Genomic DNA, 9,961 nt, shown 5'->3' with positions numbered 1-9,961 from the left:
CTGGCCACAGAGGACACCCAGCCACCTGGCTGAGGCATTCTGAGACTGCGCGCAAAGGGCACAGGGCACGCGCCTACTTTCCTCACGCAATTTAAAGAAGAGAGCTTCCACGCAGCAGCCATCCAAGCACAGCTCTCACCTCCCAGCCCACCCCACGCATCGCACTAGGTGCGTGGTGAGGGAAAGAGGCAGCGAGACCACAGGGAGGCCACTACCGCCAAGGGTGAGGAGCAGGAAAGAAGGGAGCCTCACCTCAGCACGGAGACAGCACAGCACACCCGCTGCTATGCGACGCCTCATCCTTCACACAGCTGCCGTTACATGACACCTCATCCTTCACACGGCTGCCGTTACACGATGCCTCATCCCCCACGCAGCTGCCATTACACGACGCCTCTTCCTTCGTGCGGCCACCACTACACGACGCCTGGTCCTTCACGCGGCCACCACTACACGACACCTCCTCCCTCACGCGGCCGCCATTTCGCGATGCCTGGTCCCTCACACGGCCCTGGTCACGTGTCACCAGGTCCTCCACGTGGCCGCCATTTCGCGACGCCCTCTGCCTCCCTCCCACGGCCGCCATTTCGCGACGCCCGCTCCCTGCAGCACGTGCCGCCTCCTCCCTCACGCCTCCCCGCTTCCCGCTCGCGGCCGCCTCCCTCTCGCCCCGCCCCGCGCCCCGTTAGCGGGCAGCGCTCCCCGGCGGCCGCCAGGCGTCGCCGTCGCCATCCCGGGGCCGCCTCTGGCTCCGGCTGGGCCGTGCCGCCCGGCCCTGCCCTGCCCTGCCCGTGTGACGCGGCGGGGCCCCGGCGGCCAATGGCGGGGGGCGCGGCGCCGCGGGGCAGCGGGCGGGCGGCGCCATGGAGGAGCGGCCGGCAGGGGCGGCGGAGGAGGAGCGGGTGCTGCGGGACTTGCTGGCCTACTACGCGGCCCGGGGGGCCGAGGGGCGGCTGGCGGCGTGCGACGAGGCCGCCCTGAAGGCGAGGGCTCGGCGGCTGCTGGAGCCGCGGCGGCGGCGGGGGGGCCTGGACGTGCGCGGCGTGGCCGAGCGGTGCCGGCGGGCCCGCGGGCAGCGGGGGGGCGGCGGCGGCGTCCTGAGGGACTTGCTGAAGGCGCTGGAGGTGCTGGAGCTGCTCTGCGTCAACCTGCTGCTGGCCCCCTGGAGGAAGGAGATCAGGTCGCTGAAGGTAGGAGGCCCCCGAGGGAGGCGAGGCCTTGCCCGGCCCTGCCGGGGGCTCCGCTCGCGGAGGCGCTGGGGAAGGGGGGGCCTGGAGCTGCCGGGCCGGCCCCGCACGGGCGGGCTCCCGGCCCCTCCTCGATCCGTGGGGGCAGCCGGTGTGGGATGGGAAATGCCCTCGGAAGAGGGCTCCTGAGAAGACACGCTGCTGCTGCCCACAGCTGGGGGTCAGGGCTGGCCCCCTCCCCGTGCACGCATCCTCAAGCCACCTGAACTTCAAGTTCTCCAACCCCAAAATGTAACCCTATCTCCCTTCCTACAGCACCAGATGCTGGCAAGGAAAAGCCATTTCTTGCTTTCTTCCTGCCCTTAGGTACCATCTGTGGATTCTCAAACAGCCCTAGATTACCATTTCACATTGATCTTCCTAAAACAGGGTTAAGAATTAGTGTAAGATATGAAGGTCTACAATGAGCAGGCTCAGCTTTTTGTAGTACACAAACTTTAAGTTTAATTTAGAAAAAAATACAGTAGGTAATACAAAATACAAGATACATCCTACTGAAGGCCTGAAGTAATTGTACTGAAAGGCACAAGCTGGAGAACTAGCTATGTCCGTGCCCATAACGGTTTTGATAAAAGTTATTGGTTGGAGACATACTTAATGTTTTGTGTCTCTCACCCACACTGATGCCACCCCCATGCCTGCTCATTTCTTCCCATCCAGAAAGAACAGAAGCTGGGCAGTGAAAGCTGCTGCTAACTTACCAGGAAGTAGATTGAGGCTCAGCCCTATGTTATACCATGGCATTTTAATTTAATAGCCTTTTAGGGGGGGCAGTATTGTTTCCCCCAAGATGTCATACTTGTGAGAAGAACACTTAGCAGTAGGAAGTAAGTAAGCAGGTCTCAAAGGGCAGCCAGAAAATACAGCACCCTAACTGGAAGTCAGCTCTGCGTTCCTAATTCCTTTCTCTTGACTTACCTGGAGTTGGTCATGCTTAGGTAAACAGTCTCTCCCATCACAAGATTTATGGCAAAACCAAAAAACACTTTGACTTTACAAACTAGGCCTCATGCCTTGGGTAGCTCCAGAACAGAGCCAATGGTAACTTTCTGAAGTTGTTACACAGCAGCAGCATTTTATAGAAGTCGTGTTGTGCAGGCAACTTGTGGGAAGAGAGCATGTTTTAGCAATATCTCCCCTAGAATAGCGTCAGCTCAGAAGGGTGCTTTCAGAGAAGTGGTAACCCAATTTTGGGAAAGTAAAGTTAAAGCAAGAATCTGAACCACTGAGAAAGAAAACGGTATGTTCTTGTCACCAATGAAGAAATATGAGTAACCGTGAGTGCATCATGTCTTTCACCTTAGGAAAAATTAGACCTCGGTGATTGATTCCATGAATCTTCTGTTGAATAATCTTCCATTCTTCAGTGGAACACATAAGACTCATTTCTGAATTTCTCTAGTTTGAATTTCTCTAGATTTGTTTGTTTTTGTTTTTTTTTATAGTATTCATGCTTTTGGCTAGTATCTTAGCAGGTTTAAACTGGCATAACTGCTTTGAAAGTATTATGCTACAGCAGAGATACAGTGCTCAAGAGGCTGACAAAATAATGCTTTTAGAAAAGCCTCACTGATTCAAAACTCAAACTTCCAAGAAAATAGTTTTTAAAAAGATTTAACTGATTTTGAAGTAGTTTTTATTTTAGGGAGTCTTTCACACATCTCCCCATCCCCCTAGAGTTCATCTGTTTTTCACTGTTGCATTCTGTTTCAGACATTCACCGGTAATTTTGTCTACTATATTCAATCTGTGCTCCCAGATGACATAGTAAAAACAGTACTGGAGAAAATAGGTTACATTGCAACAACAGAAACAGAGTTTTCACTTGTCAGAAAGAGAAACAATGAGGAAACAAAGCAGACTGCATTTGAAATATTCCTGGCAAGAATTGAGTGTGAAACCATCCTCGAAATGACAAATGAAGAAAAACATGGCAATTTGGAGAAGACCCTGCAGAAGCGAACACAAACGCACTGGCATCACGGAAATAAGGACAAAGAAGATGAGACACCCCTGAGAGAAGATTCTGAAAACATAGAAAATAAAGAAAACAGAGAAACATCTTTGTGCCTTGCTACGCAACCGAAGTCTTCAACTAATAGCGATAAATCCTTTGAAGCTGCTGGGAATCTGAAGATCAAAGACGACATGCCTCAGTTAGCGGTTACTCAATCCACTAACAGGCTTCAGGAACACCAAAGGCAAGTCATTAACACAGCACATTTTCCAGGCAAATGCTCAGACAGCGAGGACTTCTTGATCGAATATAGCGACATTGTCATAAGACAGACACCTATTTTCAGTGAGAATCTTTCTCCAAAAGCTTTTGAAAAAAAGCCAAGAGCCAGTCTAAGTGAAGAATGTGTTTTGGCAGTCACTGCACAGTCAGCTGTAAACGAGATCAGGCCTGTGCCACTCTCACCAGGAGCGAGCGGTCCGCCAGCCTTCGCAATATTTGCTGACAGCTCTTGTGACAGTCAGAACGCGTTGGAGTACGAAGCTCAAGAAGTGCCTGAAGAATCAATTGAAGCAAAAATTAACGATGCCATAAATTGTGTAGACCCAGACCCTGCGGACGAACCCAATGAGCTGAAGTCTCTGCCATACAAGGACATTGCCTCTGTCCAAAACTGCGGTGTCACTAAGGAAGAGGAAGTTTGTGAGCTGTCTGTAACCTTCACAAAGCTACAAGTCAAGGACACTCAGGAGGATTTGATGTATCCAGTAGAGGAAACTGGGCAACCTCAGTCAGTATCATATGCAACTACTAGTGACAGGAATGTCAGAGAATTTAATCAGTCCAAAATGAAATGCACATACCTGACCAATGCTCAAATGCAGAACCAAGCAGCTGCATGTACTGAGCCATCTTCAGATCTGTGCTGTACTACTGGGAGCATGGAGGATCCCACTACTGATTCTGATAGCAAGAGACTATTAATGGATACTCCTCATGCACACGCAGCTTGTGAGTGCTTCAGACGTATTAGAGAGCCCCCAAACCCCACCTACATTCCACCACGAAGTATTAATGTTCAGTCTCCGAGCAGAAGAAGCACCAGTGCACCAGGCAGAAGGAACCTCTTGCAGCCTGATAGTGATTCTCCCAAATCCAGTGAAGTAAAGCTGGAGAACTATAATTCAAAAGTAAATGAAATCCAGGAGCCTTATGTCATTATTGACAAAAGTGACCAAGGAATGTTGTGCCAGAACACTTGATCTAAAAGTGCTTTATTTGTAATCCCCCCTGGGGTAACCCAATTAGTTTTTGAACAACTAATTGCTGGAGTCCTGTCATCAGGGCAAGACTGCCTTCAGCTTTCGATGGTGGTGAGGAGCAGGATAAGCAGATACTGTGAACGTGCACACAGATTAATACTTCTGTACGGGGTCTGGCTGGGATGGAGTTAACTTTCTTAATAGCAGCCTGTACCATGGCGTGTTTAGGAGTAGTGGCTAAAACTGTTGATGATGCCCCAGTGTTCTGGCTGTTGCTGACGAGTGCCTGCACAGCGCCGCTGCCTTCTCTCTTCCTCACTCTGCCCCCACTCCCGTGAGTAGGCTGAGGGTGGGCAAGAGATGGGGAGAGGACACAACTGGAACAGCTGACTAAACTTAGCCAAAGAGATAACGTGTAACATCATGCTTAGCAATAAAACTGGGATAGCGGAAGGTGGTGTGTTTTTTTTGTCTGCTTTTGCATCACTTCTTCCTTCCCCTCTTCCCTTCACTTATTAAACCTCTTTCAACCCCAGAGTTTCTTGGTTTTGCTCTTCTATGTTCCTGTCATGCAGGGAGGTGAGCAAGCAGATCTACAGGTGCTTAGCTACTCACTGAGTCAACCCACCACAGCCTCCTCGCTCTTCTTTCAGGTATTTGTGTGTTCTTCCTAATCATTTTGTTTTTTCTAAGATATATTTTCCTCCTTGTGGGGGGTTATTAAAGCTGTGCTTTAAATCTTAAACCCCTTACAAATGAAGATGCCTCAAGTATTTATGTGACCACTAGTATTACAGATCCACACACCTAACATCCCATTTTAATCTTACCTGTAGCCATAAGGTATTAACAGCAGCTTACACAGGTGAAAACACTGCAAGAGGAAACTGAAGTCTACCACTTGAAAATAGACCATGTTGAGCATCTCAACTCTGTTACTGCCCTACTGCTGGGCTTAAACGGTTAACATCTGCTGCGATTAGCTGCCACTCTTTAAATGTTCAACTTCCCCTGACAGGCCTGTTCGCAATTGCTTCTGTCTTCATAGTATCTGGCATACGACATAGCTCTTTACTTTGCCCCATTTTGTGCAGAGTTTTGGACCAGTGTTTTCCATGTCTAGGAGCTCATGGGCAACCTGACAGAGAGAAAACAAAATACAGGTAGGGTCTTTCTGAAGAGCTGACTTGCTAACAGCCCCACAGCCCGTAGCTCCACCAAATCACAGCAGTGCTGGTTGAGATCATGACATGAGTAATATTAACGTATCTTTTTTCTGCATGAAGCCCACCAAAGAAACAGTTAAACTGCACAACATTTATGGAATATAAAAGGGCTCTGAGAATCTACTTTTTGTTCATGTTTTTGTACCTGGATCATTCTTCTCTATGTCAGACCAGGATTGTTAAGTGTTCTGCCAGCCTTTGAAGGGAGAGCTACTGTCTACTTAGAAGACCTGAATATTTTCATCTGAGTTTCTTTCTGCCACAAGAACATTTTTAACTTCTCTTCCTATGCAAACAGTAGTTTTTTTGAGGTCTTGTACTAGAAACCACTGTCTTTAAGTTCTGTGTGCTAGTGCCCTCCTGTCCTTGTTACTAATGACCACTGCACCTCTCTGCGGCTAATTGACTTAAATGAGAGCAACCACTTCAGCAGCACTGCTAGCCAGCACGAGAGCTGCCTGAGACTCTTTCTAAAGGAGGGTGATTTGTGTTTGTGAAGTGTGTGCTCATCCCCTTGTGTGCTGTCAACTGTAATTGTGCTACAGCTGGTCCTGATTGTCAATGAATTGAATGGGGATTTACTGTTTTTTATGGCTTTCCATTATAGAGACACAAGGCCAACTTTGTTCCCAAATTTATATGCTGCGCACAACCACTTTGAATTGCTCAGCTCTCCCAAGCCTTGGATTAGAGAAATTCTCTTTTGATCTGTGCAGACACAGAGCTTAGGCAGCAGAACCAGTTGCTGAATGATACTATTCAATCACACCACCTCTCCCCCACACATCTCTCAGAATAGTCATTTTCCCTCCCCTTTGCATTCATATCACACATGCATTCTTGCCCTGTCTGGAGCTAAGGTGCTCAACAAACAGTTTGGCTTTAGAATCAACTGTTTTGTTTATAAATCCAAGAACAAAATTTCACTGGGAAGACAAAAACACCCAGCATGCAGGCAGTGAATGAACAAAGAACTACAATTTGCGTCAGATTATAAGCGAAGGTCAAAAACAATATATCCCCAAGACATAAACAAAAGCATACCTGAGAGGGATTGGGAAGCACTTGCAAAGGTAAATGTCTGTACTGTTGGAGCTGATGCAAAGAAAAAACAATCTCTGAAATATCACATTTATTTAACCTTGTATCTAAACACAGAGATTAACCAGTAACCCACCACCACTGCTACAGGGTCCACCCACTGAAAATTTAATGGCACAGTTCTCTAAGTGAGATAGATGATCAAATACCTACGTGGCTCATTTTCACAGCATTAAATAGTAAAAGGACCAAATAAATAAAAAACCCACAACCTGTGGTTTATAGGAATTCCTATAAATATATTTCTATAAATATATTGTGGAATAGGAATGTGTATAGGAATAGGAATGGAATACAGTAACATCTGCAGAGCAGCACACTCACAGTCCTAATAACTTAGTATTTACCGTGGAGGGATGCACTGCTATCAGACTCTAGGGTGGAGCAGAAGATTCACCTCGAAGCCCCCTGACATAAAAATAAGATCAAGTAGCATGTACAAAAGACAAGTAAAAAAGCGTTTCTCTATTCTGCCACGCTCTTTTTTGACCTTTGTATGTGTTCAGAGACGGATCACTGGTAGGAGCATGTTTACCCAACACTTAGCAAAATGGTGCCCTGATCCTAATATAGCACAAATAACTATCACAAGCCAGTCTCTCTTAAAAAAAAAAAAAAAAAAAACATCAATGAAGATATCATGTCAGCTAGACAGAAGACTCAATTTCTCTTACATAGGAATTAATCTACAAACCACTAGATACTGTTCTGAAAATTAACTCTTACTTTTCAGAAACTTGCAACTGTTAGCCCTCTCAAATGCTGCAATTAACCAAGCGCTGTAAAAAAATTAAAAAATAAAATCCTCAGCTGACTTTATTTTGCTTTAGAACTGTATAAACGTGTAATGTCTACTTAAACCTCCATACTCTACAGGAAGGATTGTATTCTCAAAGTCAGGACAGTGACTTGCTAGGAGAGCCAATATTCAGGAGAGGGACAAAAAGCTTCAGGTCTGAACGTTTTAATTGCAACTGATGGCAGAATGCCCCATCTCTGCAGGAAGGCGTTCCATGAAGAGAGATGCTGGATTAGTTCCTGGCATTGGCAGTAGTTCTGTATGCTAATTACAGCAGTGAACCTAAGTTCCAAGGCTTCTTAGGACCTACAGCTTTGGACATTCAACTCTGAAGTATTTAATCAAACAAGTAAAGTCTAAACATGCTTCCCATGCTAGAAGAGAGTACACAAAAGGCCAGATGACAAGAATGCAACTGTTTAACATTTTGAATTTTTGCCAGTCTCTGTCTTCAAGTCAATTGACACGCTGCTCCCAGATGGTACTGATTGCTAAGACACCTTGACCACAACAAGGTCAATGCCAAAGTCTGGAGAAGATATGCAGCCAGACTAAGTATGAAATAAAGAAAAAGTAATACATAAGGAGAAAATCTCTTTTCACAAAGTTTGCAGTTTAGATGTGGACCTCATTGGGATGAGATGTCAGAATTTATAAATCTTAAATTATTTGCGAACTGTTCCAAGAGGTAGCCACTACTAGCTACCTAGGTATTGGGAAACAACACCACGAAGGCTAACTGGCTCACCAGTCATTTCTGCAAGAAGTTAAATTGCTTAAATAAAATCGAGGTAATCTGAAACTTTCAGAGTGAGAATGATTCTCACCATTCACACTGAGGATGCTCTGATGCAAACCTTAGCACTATTAGATTTAAATTAAAAACAACATAGGAAAATTTAATAAATTATCTCACTTCTTGATATCTTGAAAGTCAAGAGAAGGGGCAGCTTGTTTATAGGAACTATTCCACTGGTACAGAAGTTCAGCATGCCTACAAACCCAGAATACTTTCTGTGATACTTTCCAACTTGCTGCCCCATCATTCCTTCTTTGACATTCAGAAAGGAATAAAATCATATCAGAATAATGCTGATTGTCCTTTTTATTCTCCCCCTTATGAACAGAGAAATTTCAGAGAAAGCAAATTCCAGGTTTAAAAACATCTATTTATGATTCCTGCAGTATTTTTATCTACACATCTATAGCTGACTGCAAACATTGCGCATTCATGACATATAACTAACAAGCTGTTCACTTCTGTTTCCAGTTCTCAATACATATCCCAAATACATGGAAATCTATTTATGAAAACAGACAGCAAAAGACAGTAAAACATACTCTGTAGTCATTGAATCTGTAATTTTTAATAAATTATATAGTTGTTTCCCACATCTTTCATTATAATTATGAATATCAATAACTCCTGTTCAAACTCCTGTTCCGATCATGAAGAAAAAAATAAAAATCTGTTCAAAACCAAATTGCTTTGAAATTCAAAAAGATGACAGTAAGATTCTCGGTACCACAGGATTCTCTTTAAAAAACAATTAAGTGCTCTTTTCTAGACTGCCAAGCTAGCACACAAAATACTTATCATTGGCTCCTACAAACCATAATCAAATTGAAAATGAGTGAAACCTACAGAAATATTTATAAATATTTCATTTGGTCTCTTATAGAAGAAAAAAACTTGGAAAGTTTAACAGAAGGTTTCAAGCATGACCACTGCTCCTACACAAATAAACATCAATAAGATAATTATTTAACATGCAAGATCTTATTTTTAAGATAGAATTCCAAAGCTTTAAAACAGAACAACAGAACAGCAACTGAGTTCACAAGCTTTAGCATACTAATACGGTACTCCACTAAGAAATGCTCAGTGCACTGATCACTGTTAAGTTGTACTGATTTGGGGGAAAAAAGAAAAACACCAGATGGGAATAACAAGAAGAAATGAACTGCATTTCCTGATTTGGAAAAAGGTGCAGTCATTTCAGGTACAGCTACCACAAAACTACAAAATCAAAGATGTGATCTCAAAAAGTAATACAATAAAATATTGTTCAAAATCACGTGAAACATGAAAATGTCAAGTAACTGAAAATTACTGTCAACAAGTTACAGACATTTAGGCAATTAGTGATGGAAGTACTAACTAAAGTCTTGAAGATTAGCCATTTTCAGGAGCATTCAATACAAAGCCATGACAGATGCTCACCAACATTAATCCAAGTGTGTTTTAAAGTACTGTTAACATTGCTTGTGCAAATTAAACCAATCAAAGCTGTTATGAAAGTTATACCGTACTTCAGAAATTATCCCCCCCCCCAAATTAAACAGAAAAAGCAATGCAAAAACAGTCA

The 9,961-nt window shown here is 44.6% G+C and overlaps 1 protein-coding gene across 1 annotated transcript; it reads left to right on the top strand.

The window, feature by feature from the left end:
• Positions 1 to 770: 770 nt before the first annotated feature.
• Positions 771 to 4,949, top strand: LOC309882872 (uncharacterized protein). The gene is made up of 2 exons (XM_082770367.1): positions 771 to 1,190; positions 2,961 to 4,949. Exons 1-2 carry the CDS (start codon positions 864 to 866, stop codon positions 4,464 to 4,466), a joined length of 1,833 nt encoding a protein of 610 aa, XP_082626493.1. The 5' UTR covers positions 771 to 863; the 3' UTR covers positions 4,467 to 4,949.
• Positions 4,950 to 9,961: the final 5,012 nt, after the last annotated feature.

This window comes from Aythya marila, assembly GCF_965140915.1.
Source record: "Aythya marila genome assembly, chromosome: 12".
In the NCBI taxonomy this organism is placed as follows: domain Eukaryota; kingdom Metazoa; phylum Chordata; class Aves; order Anseriformes; family Anatidae; genus Aythya; species Aythya marila.
This window is presented reverse-complemented; position numbering and strand designations above follow the sequence as displayed.

Bases quoted from the DNA above. Each gene is read 5' to 3' on its own strand.
- LOC309882872 (XM_082770367.1), top strand. From the start codon at position 864: ATGGAGGAGCGGCCGGCAGGGGCGGCGGAGGAGGAGCGGGTGCTGCGG. The intron at 1,191-2,960 runs GTAGGAGGCCCC...ATTCTGTTTCAG, and splicing joins AGGAGATCAGGTCGCTGAAG to ACATTCACCGGTAATTTTGT.